The sequence below is a fragment of the Tachysurus fulvidraco genome, chromosome 21 (genome assembly GCF_022655615.1).
Source record: "Tachysurus fulvidraco isolate hzauxx_2018 chromosome 21, HZAU_PFXX_2.0, whole genome shotgun sequence".
NCBI lineage: Eukaryota > Metazoa > Chordata > Actinopteri > Siluriformes > Bagridae > Tachysurus > Tachysurus fulvidraco.
In genome coordinates, this window is record NC_062538.1 from 21,096,375 (window position 1) to 21,113,874 (window position 17,500).

At 48.8% G+C, this 17,500-nt stretch overlaps 1 protein-coding gene across 3 annotated transcripts in view; it reads left to right on the top strand.

The window, feature by feature from the left end:
* LOC113662851 (WD repeat-containing protein 7) overlaps positions 1-17,500 on the top strand; it is a 64,727-nt gene that overhangs the window by 2,040 nt on the left and 45,187 nt on the right. For 2 of the 3 annotated variants that reach the window (XM_047805386.1, XM_047805387.1), the window contains exons 2-14: positions 2,974-3,145; positions 3,245-3,351; positions 4,447-4,525; positions 5,706-5,880; positions 6,008-6,084; positions 6,182-6,301; positions 6,380-6,525; positions 7,092-7,194; positions 7,486-7,599; positions 10,836-10,983; positions 11,895-12,143; positions 12,439-12,659; positions 16,502-16,697. In XM_047805386.1, the coding sequence (XP_047661342.1) occupies positions 2,987-3,145; positions 3,245-3,351; positions 4,447-4,525; positions 5,706-5,880; positions 6,008-6,084; positions 6,182-6,301; positions 6,380-6,525; positions 7,092-7,194; positions 7,486-7,599; positions 10,836-10,983; positions 11,895-12,143; positions 12,439-12,659; positions 16,502-16,697 (1,894 nt within the window). In that variant the 5' untranslated portion in view covers positions 2,974-2,986. The remainder of the gene's footprint in view (positions 1-2,973; positions 3,146-3,244; positions 3,352-4,446; positions 4,526-5,705; positions 5,881-6,007; positions 6,085-6,181; positions 6,302-6,379; positions 6,526-7,091; positions 7,195-7,485; positions 7,600-10,835; positions 10,984-11,894; positions 12,144-12,438; positions 12,660-16,501; positions 16,698-17,500) is intronic. The other variant, XM_047805388.1, reaches the window with a different exon arrangement.

Here is a 17,500-nt window from a genome sequence, read left to right on the forward strand (position 1 = left end):
AGAATGAACGGATAATTAGATCAGATGGAGGACCAGATATCGGATGCGTTTCAGCGTCAGAACCTGATTGCAAAAAAAAAGGATAAAATAAACTGATCTGTGTGCAGAAATGTGTTTGGAAGAGTTTGGGTTCATTAGTGTAAGTGCTGCTCGATGACATCATCGCCGTGGGCCGAATCAGACGCCAGTGCCGTCGGTCCGTCGCAATCCGACACCTGCTTCGTTTCTCCATTCAGAACATCAGAGCTTCGGCCCACGCTGATGATGTCATCGAGCAGCACTTACAGCGGGAGCGATGGAGGGAAGTGAACACCGAGCGCAGCCACAAAAAGCTTGTCTTCTTCTGTCCGTCACTTTCATTTCTCTCTATCTCTCACTCTTTCACTGAGCTCAGCCGGTTCTCACGCTTCACACTCCCTCGTGATGTGTGAGGGCGGCGCTGCGTCGTGCCGCGACTGGTGCAGATTTTGTGTTAGGTGTGTGGTTTGGGAGTGTATTAATTATTTATTTAGTGTTAAATGTGTGTTAATTTAGTGTCTATCTGTCTGTCTGTCTGTGGACTTTAATCAAATCTGAGTTTAAAACTAATTCTGTTTCTTATAAAATGCAAGTGTGTGTGTTTGTGTGGGGGGGTTGTGTATGTGTGTGTGTGGGTGTTTGTGTGTGTGTGGGGGTGTTTGTTTGTGTTTGTGTGTTTGGATGTGTGTGTTTGTGTATCTGTGTGTGTGTTTGTGTATCTGTGTGTGTTTGTTTGTGTGTGTGTGTTTGTGTGTTTGGATGTGTGTGTTTGTGTATCTGTGTGTGTGTGTGTGTTTGTGTATCTGTGTGTGTGTGTGTCTGTGTGTGTGTGTGTGTTTGGATGTGTGTGTACACACTGCTTTATCACACATCATTTTGTCATGTGTTTAGAGTCCAGATTTAAACTCCTGGTTGTTCATCAGAGTCACATGAGACTCGTCTGCATCTGTTTTACTGCCTCATCCCAAATAGGTTCGCCCGTGTGTGAGTGTGTGTGCGCCCGTGTGTGAGTGTGTGTGCGCCCGTGTGTGAGTGTGTGTGCGCCCGTGTGTGAGTGTGTGTGCGCCCGTGTGTTAGTGTGTGTGTGTGCCCGTGTGTGAGTGTGTGTGCCCGTGTGTGAGTGTGTGTGCCCGTGTGTGAGTGTGTGTGCCCGTGTGTGAGTGTGTGTGTGCCCGTGTGTGAGTGTGTGTGTGCCCGTGTGTGAGTGTGTGTGTGCCCGTGTGTGAGTGTGTGTGTGCCCGTGTGTGAGTGTGTGTGTGCCCGTGTGTGAGTGTGTGTGTGCCCGTGTGTGAGTGTGTGTGTGAGTGTGTGTGCCCGTGTGTGCTCGACTGTGTGTGCCCGTGTGTGGGTGTGTGCCCGTGTGTGGGTGTGTGCCCGTGTGTGCGTGTGCGCCCGTGTGTGAGTGTGCGCCCGTGTGTGCGTGTGTGAGTGTGTGTGCGTGTGTGCTCGACTGTGTGTGTGTGCGCATGTGATCATAGACATTGATTAGTTAACAGATGGATCTGTTCTCACTCGTCTGTTCGGTCTCCTCTTGTTCTGTCCTCTTGATGATTTCTGTTTTTTTTTGTTCTTGTGAAAATAAACCTTGTAAAGTAAATTAAGCAGAATGGAGAATTCTAAACTCCGGGTGAAGCTCGCGCCGTTAGTCAGGATTAAAGCCTTGTTTCGGAAACTCCATGTGAAGTTTGTTATGAAACGGTACAAACTCGAAAGGTAGCGATTCTTTCTGTCTGTCTGTCTGCCTGTCTCTGTCTGACTGTCTGTCTCTCTGTCTGTCTCTCTGTCTGCCTGTCTGTCTGTCTGTCTCTCTCTCTGTCTGTCTCTCTGTCTGCCTGTCTCTGTCTGTCTGTCTGCCTGTCTCTGTCTGACTGTCTGTCTCTCTGTCTGTCTGCCTGTCTCTGTCTGTCCATCTGTCTGCCTGCCTGTCTCTGTCTGACTGTCTGTCTCTCTGTCTGTCTGCCTGTCTCTGTCTGTCCATCTGTCTGCCTGCCTGTCTGTCTGTCTCTCTGTCTGTCTCTCTGTCTGTCTGCCTGTCTGTCTGCCTGTCTGTCTCTCTTTGTCTGTCTCTCTGTCTGCCTGTCTCTGCCTGCCTGTCTCTGTCTGTCTGTCTCTCTGTCCGTCCGTCTGTCTGCCTGCCTGCCTGTGTCTGTCTCTCTGTCTGCCTGTCTCTGTCTGCCTGTCTCTGTCTGTCTGTCTTTCTGTCTCTGTCTGTCTGCCTCTCTGTCTGCCTGTCTCTGTCTGTCTGCCTGTCTGTCCGTATTTCTGTTTATCTGTATTTCTTTTTTTTTTTTTAACTCTCTCTTTTCTTCTCTTTCTTTTTTCGTGGCTCACTGGGTGCGATATAATGTATTATTGTAGGATTGTAGGATTGTAGGATCGTGCCGTCTGATTGGCTGATTCCGTGACTGAGTGAATAAATGAGTTTTAGTTTAAGGTGCGTACTTTGGCTCACTCGTTCCGAACGCATCACAGGACCTCTGTGGGACGAAGCGATAATAAAGAGTGACGTGTTCTATTGGCGGGGCAGAAGGGGCTGCTGGGACAATCGATGACCGTGCCACTGTTCACGCATGGCTGCGTTCGCTGCAGCGGTTAGCGACCGTCCCGATGATCTGACTGATCTATTTTTCACCCTTCAGCCTAATGAAATCCAGGGGCTGTTAGCGTACGGACGTGTGGACGAAAGCCAGCAGGGAAACTAATGATTACCTCCTCAATCATTTCTGTCTCGATCCTGATTGGTCAGAACATAGTTTGTATGTTAATGCACTTGCCCTAATTACGTCATCTTCAGGACAGAAATGTGACGAGTGTTTTTAAACGTGTCGTCTCACGTGTCGATTATTTTTCACTCCGAAGTGTTTTATTCCTTATGTGACCGTCTCTCTCTCTCTCTCTCTCTCTCTCTCTCTCTCTCTCTCTCTCTCTCTCTCTCTCTCTCTCTCTTTCTCACAGTCTGCAAGAGAACATGTCAGGAAACAGTCTGGTGTTACCCATAGTGCTGTGGGGCCGCACCGCTCCCACACACTGCATCTCCAGCCTGCTGGTGATGGACGACCTGGCCACCATCATTAGCGGCTGCCATGACGGTCAGATCTGCATCTGGGACTTGACCCCTGACCTTGAGGTGAGAGACCGATCCCTCCTTCTCTTGTATCTTATGGCATATATAAATTCCCATGTAGACGTCTGTTTTAAAGCTTGTGCTGTTGTTTGGATGGTGCAGATCAACCCGCGCGCTCTGCTGTTTGGACACAGCACCTCCGTCACCTGTCTGTCCAAGGCCAGTGCCAGCAGCGACAAACAGTACATGGTCAGCGCATCAGAGAGCGGGTGAGTGCACGGGCTACGACGTATAACTAGTGTGTGTGTGTGTGTGTGTGTGTGTGTGTGTGTGTGTGTGTGTGGGTGTGTGTGTGTGGGTGTGGGTGGGTGGGTGTGTGTGAGTGAGTGTGTGAGTGAGTGTGTGTGTGAGTGTGTGTGTGAGTGTGTGTGTGAGTGTGTGTGTGAGTGTGTGTGTGAGTGAGTGTGTGTGTGAGTGTGTGTGTGAGTGAGTGTGTGAGTGAGTGTGGTGAGTGCGTGGAGTGGTGAGTGAGGGTGTGGTGGTGTGTGTGTGTGTGTGGTGTGTGGTGTGTGTGTGGTGTGTGTGTGGTGTGTGGTGAGTGTGTGGTGAGTGTGTGGTGAGTGTGTGGGTGAGTGGGTGTGTGCGTGTGTGGTGAGTGTGGGTGGGTGTGTGAGTGGTGGGTGTGAGTGTGTGAGTGAGTGTGAGTGAGTGTGTGTGTGTGTGAGTGAGTGTGTGAGTGAGTGTGTGAGTGAGTGTGTGAGTGAGTGTGTGAGTGAGTGTGTGAGTGTGTGAGTGTGTGAGTGTGTGAGTGTGTGAGTGAGTGTGTGTGTGTGTGTGTGTGAGTGAGTGAGTGAGTGTGTGTGTGAGTGTGTGAGTGTGTGTGTGAGTGTGTGAGTGAGTGTGTGTGTGAGTGAGTGTGTGAGTGTGTGTGTGTGTGTGAGTGTGTGTGTGTGTGTGAGTGAGAGTGTGTGAGTGAGAGTGTGTGAGTGAGTGTGTGTGAGTGTGTGTGTGAGTGAGTGTGTGAGTGTGTGTGTGAGTGTGTGAGTGAGTGTGTGAGTGAGTGTGTGAGTGTGTGAGTGAGTGTGTGAGTGAGTGTGTGAGTGAGTGTGTGAGTGAGTGTGTGAGTGAGTGTGTGAGTGAGTGTGTGAGTGTGTGAGTGAGTGTGTGAGTGTGTGAGTGAGTGTGTGTGTGTGTGTGTGTGTGTGTGTGTGTGTGTGTGTGTGTGTGTGTGTGAGTGTGTGAGTGTGTGAGTGTGTGAGTGTGTGTGTGTGTGTGTGTGTGTGTGTGAGTGAGAGAGACAAACAGCACAAACACACACAGTATAAACAGTACAACACTATGTGTATATTATGCTCTGTGTGTAGGGAGATGTGTCTGTGGGATGTGAGTGATGGGCGCTGTATTGAGTTCACTAAGCTGGCCTGTGCTCACACAGGCATACAGGTAACATGTCAACTACACCACACTACACCATCACACCACTACACCACACCACACTACACCATCACACCACTACACCACACCACTACACCACACCACACTACACCATCACACCACTACACCACACCACTACACCACACCACTACACCACACCACACTACACCATCACACCACTACACCACACCACTACACCACACCACTACACCACACCACTACACCACACCACACTACACCATCACACCACTACACCATCACACCACTACACCATCACACCACTACACCACCACACCACTACACCACACCACACTACACCATCACACCACTACACCACACCACACTACACCATCACACCACTACACCACACAACTACACTACACCACAGCACACCACACTATATCACTACACCACACCACACCACACCACACTACTACACCACACCATCACACCACTACACCACACAACTACACCACACTACACCATCACACCACTACACCACAGCACACCACACTATACCACTACACTACACCACACCACACCACCACACCATCACACCACTACACCACACCACAGCACACCACACTATACCACTACACTACACCACACTACACCACACCACACCATCACACCACTACACCACACCACACCACACCACTACACCACACCACTACACCACACCACTACACCACACAACTCCACCACACCACACAACACTACACCACTCCACCACACTACACCACTACACCACACTACAATACACTACTACACCACACCACACCACACCACACCACACCACACCACTCCACTACACCACACCACTCCACTACACCACACCACACTACACTACACCACACCACACCACACCACACTACACTACACTACACTACAATACATTATACCCTTCCTAAGCTCACTTTATGGCACTATCCTCTCCCTAAGCTCATTGTACTACCCCGCACTACCCCTAACATCACTGCACTACACTCCCTCTGACCTTACTACACCTTGGAGGTCACAGTCTATACACTGTACACAACTCTAGCTCTAATCACACTATCCCACTACTACTTCCACTACACCACACAAGAGATTTGACTCACTATACTAAATTCTAGAACTTATTAGTCTACTTCACTTCACTCTTATCCCTTCTTCCTCTCCCCATCTGTTGTTCTGTTCATCACAGTTTTACCAGTTCACCATCGGGACCCAGCGTGAGGGTCGTCTGCTGTGTCACGGCCACTACCCAGAGATCCTCGTGGTGGACGCCACCAGCCTGGAGGTCCTTTACTCCCTGGTGTCCAAAATCTCTCCTGACTGGATCAGCTCCATGAGCATCATTCGCTCCCATCGCACCCAGGGTACGAGCTGTCAGGCTTACACACTCACACACACACTGCTAACACACTGCATCAACACTAGTTTGGGTTGTTAAAATACTGTATGTGTGTGTGTGTGTGTGTGTGTGTGTGTGTGTGTTTGTTGCAGAAGACACAGTGGTGGCTGTCTCTGTGACCGGGATTCTGAAGGTGTGGATCATCACGGCAGACGTGAGCCGAATGCAGGTATACACTCTGACTTAACACACACGCTGTCCTACACTCGAGGTTCTCGCATATTTTAATTGCACCTGTGTGTGTGTGTGTGTGTGTGTGTTGTCAGGACCTGGACCCTGTATTTGAAGAGGAGTCCAAGCCGATCTACTGCCAGAATTGTCAGAGTATTTCATTCTGCACCTTCACACAGCTGTCTCTGCTCGTCGTCTGCTCTAAATACTGGAGGGTCAGTAACAGTAACACGACATGCAGAGCAAACCGTCGACTAGTTTTTCAAACCGTTCTGATGGTTCGTGTGTCTCAGGTATTCGACGCTGGAGATTTCTCGCTCCTGTGCTCCGTGCCCAGCGAGAACGAGCAGTCGTGGACCGGAGGAGAGTTCATCGCCGCTGATAAAGTTATAATCTGGACCGAGGACGGCTGCAGCTACATCTACAAGCTTCCAGCCAGGTAACTGACGTACATAAAAAGACTAATATAAAAAGAAAAGCTTTAACCTCGGGGGGGCACTGTGGCTTAGTGGTTAGCACGTTCGCCTCACACCTCCAGGGTCGGGGTTCGATTCCCGCCTCCGTCTTGTGTGTGTGGAGTTTGCATGTTCTCCCCGTGCCTCGGGGGTTTCCTCCGGGTACTCTGGTTTCCTCCCCCGGTCCAAAGACATGCATGGTAGGTTGATTGGCATCTCTGGAAAATTGTCCGCAGTGTATGAGTGAATGAGAGTGTGTGTGTGCCCTGTGATGGGTCGGCAGTCCGTCCAGGGTGTATCCTGCCTCGATGCCCGATGACGCCTGAGATAGGCACAGGCTCCCCGTGACCCGAGAAGTTCGTATAATGCGGTAGAAAATGAGTGAGAGAGCTTTAACCTCTGAGGATTCATTCATAAATTTTTCTGTGTGTGCCTGTTTGTGTGTGCCTGTTTGTATGTTTGTATGTGTGTGCCTGTGTGTGTGCCTGTGTGTGTGCCTGTGTGTGTGCCTGTGTGTGTGTGCGTGTGCGTGTGTGTGTGTGTGCTGTAGCTGTCTTCCAGCTAGTGAACACTTCCGCAGTGATGTGGGGAAAACAACAGAAGGTTCCATTCCTCCTCTGGTGTACAGCATTGCGGATCGAGCAGACAAACAGGTCAGACACACACACACACACACACACACACACACACACACCCATGTGCAGCACAGGAGGTTGATAATACACAAACATTAAACTTTTACCAGCCTTCAGTGTTCACTGTTCAGTATTTGTTGTATCTTTGTGGTTAATTTCATTCTGTTTTTTGTCGTCTTCTATTTTACGTTGTGTCTCTGTGTTTTTGTTATGTATATATTATACAATTCTGTATTATATGCTTATGATTTCGTGTTTGTGTGTTGTGGCCACTCCGACCGCTCCTCTTCCTCCGGCTCCCCCCCGCAGCTGGAGGAGGAGTGTGAGGGCCAGTGTGTTATTGTGTGTATCCCCGACAGCGTATCCGGTCCGGAGCTCTACACTCCTGAGCTGCTGTACCTCCAGCGGCCTCTAGAGGCACCAGTAAGATTCTCAGACAGCTGGATGCAGGCGCACCGCCTCTCCTAGGCACTAGTCGTTGCTCACTCACTCTCTCTCTCTCTCTCTCTCTCTCTCTCTTTCTCTCTTTGCCTTTTTCTCTGTGTGTGTGTGTGTGTGACAGAGAGATAGAGATGGACAGATTTAATGGGCATCCACTTATTTTTTCGCGTGCTGAAAGTGTTAAACAAAAAGTGTCCTAGTATTAGTCAACCACGAGACCTTCATCACGGTTTCTTTCAGCGCTGAATATTATGGGATGTTCCCAAAAGCTCCCCATCGGTGCGCCTGCCTCCTCATCGCTGTCTGATAGCCAGTTTCCTTTTGCTCACTCTGATTCGCCCGGTCTCATTCTCCTCCCACTAGAACTGACCAATCACTGACTCCCTTCATTCTGTCTTCACCTGGTGAAGATGCATGCAAAGTCCCCAAGCTTGTTTTACAGGATCACAGCTAGCGAGCTAACATGCTTTACTCTCAGTCCTAGCAGATAAAGAATCAATAATTAAGTCGTTTAGCAACTTGTTCCGTTCCAAGACTTTACTGTATTTTCTGGACGCCGTAACGCCACTTTCCCCGTAGACGTTATCGGTCTTATTACATTTAAATACATAAACACAATTGGAAAGAATATTTACATTAAACACATGTTGCTTATTTTTATAGAATAACAAATTCAAAGTCGATGAAACAAATCTGCGATGAAACAAATTCTTCGATAAACGCTGCATTAAAACACTTAAAGGTGGGGTGTACGATGTCGAAATCACCAAAACAAACACGCCCCTAACCCAAATGGGTTTCACCCCTGTTTTGATAGCTCCGCCCCACACATACATACGTAACCCAGGCAACTCGATGAGTAATACTATGGTAACACAAATGTGTTTGTGTAGTACTGTGTGTTGTACCGTGAAAGGTTTAGCTCCGTTTCACGCGGAAGACGACGTTCGACACCTAGAGCCCGAGGCAGAGGTAAAGGCAGGTATCCGCCATGTCAACGTTTCGACCACCTTCTGCTAATATCAGACATACGCGCCGAACACTCTCTCTGCCGCTCCACTCTCAAGACACGCCCTTTTATGCTAATATCAGACATACGCGCTGAACACTCTCTCTGCCGCTCCACTCTCAAGACACGCCCCTTTATGCTAATATCAGACATGCGCACTGAACATTCTCTCCGCCGCATATCGACAAGACACGCCCCTTTATGCTAATATCAGACATGCGCACTGAACATTCTCTCCGCCGCATATCGACAAGACACGCCCCTTTATGCTAATATCAGACATGCGCACTGAACATTCTCTCCGCCGCATATCGACAAGACACGCCCCGTTATGTTAATATCAGACATGCGCACTGAACATTCTCTCCGTCGCATATCGACAAGACACGCCCCTTTATGCTAATATCAGACACGCACACTGAACACTCTCTCCGTCGCATATCGACAAGACACGCCCCTTTATGCTAATATCAGACATGTGCACTGAACACACTCTCCGCCGCATATCGACAAGACACGCCCCGTTATGTTAATATCAGACATGTGCACTGAACACTCTCTCCGCCGCATATCGACAAGACACGCCCCTTTCTGCTCATTGGCTACACGTTTGTTTTGTTTTCTGAAGCATTTTTCATACATCGCACACCCCACCTTTAAACGGCAAAATAACATCGAAGCTCCGCCCATACGATTTTTTACATGATACAATTTTTTCTTTTTATCTTTTCTTCCCAACCGGGTCTCCAGACTTCCTCAGGTTAGATTCAAGCAGATAAACTAACTCTGTGCAGGGAAAAAAAACGGAAACAGCTTTCTTGCTCTAGTGAAATAGAACGTAGGAGTTTTCTGGAGTGGCTTATAGTCTGGAACACACAGTAAACAAAAACGACTAGTCGGTAATCGTATCGGCTGCAGAGACGAGCGCCGCTACACCTTAAGTATCACTTCTTTCTTCTGTTTTTGTTGTTCGGTTTTATATAAAGCACTACAGCACTGTTTGTGTGTGTGTGTGTGTTTGTGTTCAGTGCCAGATATCGACTCATTGGTGGAACTTTGCACTGTACTCAAGGCCACTCAGAATGCCTTGAGGCACCTCCATGATACACAACGTGATATGATGCAGCAGAAGCATTCGCTCTCATATCCCTCCACGTCATACACGAACACGCACCGAGCCGGGAATAAAACACGAGCGGGCCGTGCTGTTACAGAAAACTAATCAACCGAGGAGTTACTCTTAGCTCCGGACCCTGTGACGTCGATTATTTTCCTATAACAGCACGTCGAGAAGTGTTCGATTCCTCTTATACCACAGCAACTTTTTTATCCCTTTATAGTTATCCCGTACGTTATAGCTGCTCTATCGCTCCGTTCTCTATTCCGCCTCGATTGTTTTTCTTTCTTTTGAAGTTAAAATACAGTGAAACCCGAACACCGTGATGCGAAGTCGTGACCCTACAGCTTAACTAACGTCTCATCGGCGTCTTCCTAGATTTGATCATATCAAGGTTTTTTTTCTTTCTTAAATAACCACCGTTTGTTATCCGATTACCATCAGACAGAGCGAACGTCACGCAAGTCGACCTGCCGCTGTAGAAAACGAATCCACGCCGTCCGGCCAATCGGAGCGAAGAGTCCGTCAGCGCTGTGGTATAAACTGTAACAAAGGCACCGACGTCGCACCGCTTCTAAAAGCGAGACGTGTAACGGTATGTGAGTGCGACTCGACCCTGAGATCATTTCCTGTCGAATTACGGGTGTGTGCAAGCCGAAAGGAACAGGACAGGACGTTCATTTCAAATGCATCCCAATTCCTTTTGCAGTTCCCATAGCAACCAGCACACCTGTAACCCACTTCAGATAAAATGGCTGATGCTTATTTTTTCCATAATTTTAAAGATCCCTCACTAACAGAGCCACTGACCATGTGTGAACCTGCATGAGCTGAAAACTCTGTTATAACCACAAGTGTTCTGTATCGAGACTTAGACTCTGTTACCTCCATCCACACACACACACACACACACACACACACTCTCACACTGTCCTCAGGTTCCCTTTAGCACATGTGATGTATGTAGTGTGGCTTGCATTCACCAAAGAGCGTGCTGCTTGCTGTGACATTAAATCCTTTTGGATGGAAGCTTAAGAGCGTGTGTGTGTGTGTGTGTGTGTGTGTGTGTGTGTGTGTGTGTGTGTGTTACAGTTACTGATCTGTCCTCCTGTGACGCGGTTCTTTTACGGACGCAGAGAGCCGTTCCACAAGCTGCTGGTTCAGGGCGACTCAGCAGGCAGGTTGACCATGTGGAGCATCCCGGACACTTCACCGCTGCAGCCGCTGTCTTCAGCCGCAGGTCCACACACCTCCACACACCTCCACACACCTCCACACACCTCCACACACCTCCACACACCTCCACACACCTCCACACACTTCTACACACTTCTACACACTTCTACACACCTCCACTGAGCTCCACACACCTCCACTGAGCTCCACACACCTCCACACACCTCCACTGAGCTCTACTGAGCTCTACACACTTCCAAACATCTCTACACGCCTCCACACACCTCCACTGAGCTCTACACACCTCCACTGAGCTCCACATGCCTCCACACACCTCCACACCTCCACTGAGCTCTACACACCTCCACACACCTCTACACACCTCCACTGAGCTCTACACACCTCCACACATCTCTACTGAGCTCTACACACTTCCAAACATCTCTACACGCCTCCACACACCTCCACTGAGCTCTACACACCTCCACTGAGCTCCACACACCTCCACACACCTCCACTGAGCTCCACACGCCTCCACACACCTCCACTGAGCTCCACACACCTCCACTGAGCTCCACACACCTCCACTGAGCTCCACATGCCTCCACACACCTCCACTGAGCTCCACACACCTCCACTGAGCTCTACACACCTCTACACATCTCTAAACACCTTTGCATATCTTTAAACTCCTCCACTGAGCTCTACACACCTCCACACACATCCACTGAGCTCTACACACCTCCACACACCTCCACTGAGCTCTACACACCTCCACTGAGCTCTACACACCTCCACTGAGCTCTACACACCTCCACTGAGCTCTACACACCTGCAGGCTGACAATTTGTCTCCCTCTGTTGTTCACTTTGAGAACTTCACCTAAATGCACAGCTCCATCCCTCTGGTGGATGGATACGGTAGTAAAAAGAGGGCTGCAGCTCTGAAAGCACTTATTCCTCCTTCTCTCTGCAGAACTGCAGGTTTCCTCCACTATTAGCCTTCAGGAGGCGTTCGATAAGCTCACTCCGCTCCCCGCGGGCATCATCGACCAGCTGAGCATGCTGCCAGGCTCCGAGGAACCGATAAAGGTGACGGCGAGCGTGTACATCCCGTCACAGGGCCGCCTGGTGTGTGGCAGGGAAGATGGCAGCATCGTCCTGGTGCCCGCCACACAGACCGCCATCGTCCAGCTGCTACAGGGAGAACACATGCTGCGCAGAGGTCAGGCACTGTGGGGAAGAACAAACACTATGACATGACGTTACTGTACAGACAGGACGTTACTGTACAGACATGACGTTACTGTACAGACATGACGTTACTGTACAGACATGACGTTACTGTACAGACTTTCTTTGTTTTTCTTCCATTCATTCTTTTTTTTATTTCCTTTATTTCTGTCATTCTCTCTTTCTTTCTCTCTCTCCTCTGCTCTCTCCCTCCCCTGCTCTTACTCTCTCTCTCTCTCTCTCTCTCTCTCTCCCTCTCTCTCCCCCTCACTCCCTCCCTCCCCCAGGCTGGCCTCCTCACCGCACCCTGAGAGGACACAGGAATAAGGTGACGTGTCTGCTGTACCCTCACCAGGTGTCCCCACGTTATGACCAGCGCTCTCTGGTCTCGGGCGGTGTGGATTTCTCCGTCATCGTGTGGGACATTTTCACCGGAGAGATGAAACACATCTTCTGCGTACACGGAGGAGAGATCACCCAGCTCCTCGTCCCACCCGAGAACTGCAGCGTGAGTTTTCCCGCCTCTGCTGTCACGTTAAACACCTCATCATTATTTATGAATCATTAATCTGACCAATCAGAATGTAGCCGTGTTCAACTGAACTTTTTGTTGTGGCCTGATTGGCTAATAAATAGTAAATCCCTCCCCCTTCGCAGTAGCCTATACTACTATAGTATTCCCAGACAAATCTGATTATTTTTCTTGTCACAGCATGCAAACACACACACACGCACACACACACGTGCGCACACACACACACACACACACACACACACACACACACACACACACTTTACGACCCAGTGTCATGTGTCTCTGATTTACTGCACGTCAATAACGTTGCTTAAGCACCAAAGCTTTTAATGATGCTACAAAGTGCTTCTCAATCTATAGCTTCCTGTTTGTAATTGTGTGTGTGTGTGTGTGTGTGTTTTATTGTTGTACTTGTAAGTGATTTATACAAAAAACAATAGATCGAATTTAGAATTTACATATAAGCTCATAAGTACATCTGATGTCCTGTAAACACACCGCGGTCCTGATCCTGCACGTCGGAGCCGATCGGAAAAAAATCTGTTTGTAACTTTCAGCGACCGCTTTAGTGGGTGTAAAGTTGTATCGCGATGCGATGACGTGAGCAGGACGAGTTGTGTCGATGCGGTTGTCGTGGCGATGATGATGGAGAGCAGGCGAGCGATGGGCTGAAGACTGTTCATGGTCAAGGCTTCCTGAGGCTCTCCATCAACACTAAAGAACATGAGCTGTCAACACACAGCCTTGCTGCAATTTACTGTCTGCTGGCTTTCTTCCAAACACACACACACACACACACACACACACACACACACAGTGTCTCTTTTGTCAGAGATGAAGTGCTGTTATCATTTATAGCTTATTTATTTCTATTCAGTGGCATTTTTCTGGGAGGAAAAGCCACCTAACTTTCTTTTTCTTTCTCTATTTTCAAATCAAACAATGATTGTGTGTGTGTGTGTGTGTGTGTGTGTGTGTGTGTGTGGAAGAGAGACTGCTTTATTTCAAGGCTTTTCTTTTCACATTTGTTCAAGGATGCAGTGTCGAGGTTCAGTGCCGGTCGTTTGTCTTAGCGAGAGAGGAAAAAAGACAGTTTATTATATTTTATTTTCTGGGTAAGAATTCACCTCAGGTGGAAGAGAGAGATTTTTTTTTTATTCTTTTATTTTGGGTATTTAATTTAAATCAGTTTACATTTATTGAGAGACTTTTAGCGAGCAGTCACAATGCAGCTTTAGAGAAGGACGGGTTTAAAAATCGATCCATAACGAACAAGCCAAAGGAGAAAGTATCGACTAATATCATCTGACTAAAAAAATACTGACCGAATAGTCTTGCCTTGCCAGGTCTTCTCCGTGTAAGTCTTTACCCTGTGTCTGCCCCCTTCCCATGTAAGCCTTTACCCTGTGTCTGCCCCCTTCCCATGTAAGCCTTTACCCTGTGTCTGCCCCCTTCCCATGTAAGCCTTTACCCTGTGTCTGCCCCCTTCCCATGTAAGCCTTTACCCTGTGTCTGCCCCCTTCCCATGTAAGCCTTTGCCCTGTGTCTGCCCCCTTCCCATGTAAGCCTTTGCCCTGTGTCTGCCCCCTTCCCATGTAAGCCTTTGCCCTGTGTCTGCCCCCTTCCCATGCAAGCCTTTACCCTGTGTCTGCCCCCTTCCCATGCAAGCCTTTACCCTGTGTCTGCCCCCTTCCCATGTAAGCCTTTACCCTGTGTCTGCCCCCTTCCCATGTAAGCCTTTACCCTGTGTCTGCCCCCTTCCCATGTAAGCCTTTGCCCTGTGTCTGCCCCCTTCCCATGTAAGCCTTTGCCCTGTGTCTGCCCCCTTCCCATGTAAGCCTTTGCCCTGTGTCTGCCCCCTTCCCATGTAAGCCTTTGCCCTGTGTCTGCCCCCTTCCCATGCAAGCCTTTACCCTGTGTCTGCCCCCTTCCCATGTAAGCCTTTACCCTGTGTCTGCCCCCTTCCCATGTAAGCCTTTGCCCTGTGTCTGCCCCCTTCCCATGCAAGCCTTTACCCTGTGTCTGCCCCCTTCCCATGCAAGCCTTTACCCTGTGTCTGCCCCCTTCCCATGCAAGCCTTTACCCTGTGTCTGCCCCCTTCCCATGTAAGCCTTTACCCTGTGTCTGCCCCCTTCCCATGTAAGCCTTTGCCCTGTGTTTGCCCTTGTCCCATGTGAGCCCTTGGCTCAAATAGGTCCTAACCATGAGGTCCTAACCATGAGGTCTTAACCATGAGGTCTTAACCATGAGGTCTTAACCAAAAGCTGTTAGCCATAAGGTCTTTGCTAAAGCTTTAAAGGTGCGGTGCACGTTATTTAAAAGCCAATGTTGACATGTGAACTCACCAAAACAAACACGCCTCTAACCCAAATGGGTGTCACCCCTGTTTTGATAGCTCTGCCCCCACACATACATACGTAACCCAGGCAACTATTACGGCAGAACCTGCTGGGGCAGTTGGCCGAGTGGATATTTTTATCAATAAATGGACACGATGAGTAATATGATGGTAACACAAATGTGTTTTTGTAGTACTGTGTGTTGTACCGTGTTGTAAGGTTTAGCTCCGTTTCACACGGAAGACGACGTTCAGTTCTCTCCAGCGCTGGAAAGCTTTCGTTTTTATCCGCCGTGTCAATGTTTCAATCGCTTTAGACTAATATCAGACATGCGCACTGAACACTCTCCCCGCCGCATATTGACAAGACACGCCCCTTTATGCTAATATCAGACATGCACACTGAACACTCTCTGCCGCATATTGACAAGACACGCCCCTTTATGCTAATATCAGACATGCACACTGAACACTCTCTCCGCCGCATATTGACAAGACACGCCCCTTTATGCTAATATCAGACATGCACACTGAACACTCTCTCCGCCGCATATTGACAAGACACGCCCCTTTATGCTAATATCAGACATGCACACTGAACACTCTCTCCGCCGCATATTGACAAGACACGCCCCTTTATGCTAATATCAGACATGCACACTGAACACTCTCTATGCGCATATTGACAAGACACGCCCCTTTATACTAATATCAGACATGCGCACTGAACACTCTCTCCGCCGCATATTGACAAGACACGCCCCTTTATGCTAATATCAGACATGCGCACTGAACACTCTCTCCGCCGCATATTGACAAGACACGCCCCTTTATGCTAATATCAGACATGCGCACTGAACACTCTCTCCGCCGCATATTGACAAGACACGCCCCTTTATGCTAATATCAGACATACGCACTGAACACTCTCTATGCGCATATTGACAAGACACGCCCCTTTATGCTAATATCAGACATGCGCACTGAACACTCTCTCCGCCGCATATTGACAAGACACGCCCCTTTATGCTAATATCAGACATACGCACTGAACACTCTCTATGCGCATATTGACAAGACACGCCCCTTTATGCTAATATCAGACATGCGCACTGAACACTCTCTCCGCCGCATATTGACAAGACACGCCCCTTTATGCTAATATCAGACATGCGCACTGAACACTCTCTCCGCCGCATATTGACAAGACACGCCCCTTTCTGCTCATTGCCTTGTTTTGTTTGTCAGCCCGTTTTCTGAAGCATTTCTCAAACAACGTGCACCCCACCTTTAATGTTCGAGGTCAAGGATTTATCGCAACCATCTCGGAAAAATACTTTGACTACGATGTGTTTATTTGGTTTAAAAAGCATCAGTAGGTGTAGAGAATATCTCGTCCCGTCACCTCGGTCCCACGTCACGACACGGACATCATTTGGGGAAGAATTAAAAGTGTTTTTTTTCTGTCTGTTTGCAGACCCGGGTTCAGCACTGCGTGTGCTCCGTAGCGAGCGATCACTCGGTGGGATTGTTGAGTCTCCGGGAGAGAAAGTGCATCATGCTGGCGTCGCGCCACCTCTTCCCCATCCAGGTTATAAAATGGCGCCCGTGTGACGATTACCTGGTGGTGGGCTGCTCCGACGGCTCCGTATACGTCTGGCAGATGGACACAGGTGAGTTTGGTGAGGAAGTAAAAAAGCTGTGACGGCGGGCGTATAGACGACCAACACGTGAAGGTGTATTGTATTTAAAGTGCAGTGTGTGTGTGTGTGTGGTGTGTGTGTGTGTGTGTGTGTGTGTGTGTGTGTGTAGAGGAAGGTGTGCTATTAGGCATTGATTTCCCTTGCTTTCTGTCACGCTCTTTATCCCTCTCGCACTCTCTCTAAACGTCCCTCCGCAGCACCTTCCTCCTTTACTGCCCACCGAGACCCCGATGTTAAGTCATGATCTCTCTTTCTCTCTCCTTCCTGTTCAATATTTGATGGATGTTTGTGTTTTGCTCCGTCTGCCAGCCTGCCTTTGCTGACTCTCTTAAAACGGTGCTGAAATTTTAATCACGCTCGTCTCGGCGGACGAGAGCAGCGGGGATGCACTTAGTAAATCTCTCCTTAAACCCACCCCCCCACCATACACCCCCCCCCCCTCCCAAACTTCCACACATCAGCTCAGTTTATGTTTCCTTTTAACGTTGCTTTTTATAGGACCTGAGCTAAGCAAGACAGGATATGGGATTATTATAAACACACCGGTGCTGCCTCGTGGCTTTTACGTCTAGACCTGATATATATTCACAGATCACAGTGCCGGCTTTTGACGAGCGCGAACGAACATCACCGTAAATATCCAGGAGTCCATGTGAAGTCTGAGTGACTTCCTTTTATTTTTTTTTACGTTTCAGAATAAAAGCGTAGGATCGCTGTCTTTCCTTTACGGTCAGTAGATCGCTATAGATCACTACTAGATCGTGGCTTATAAA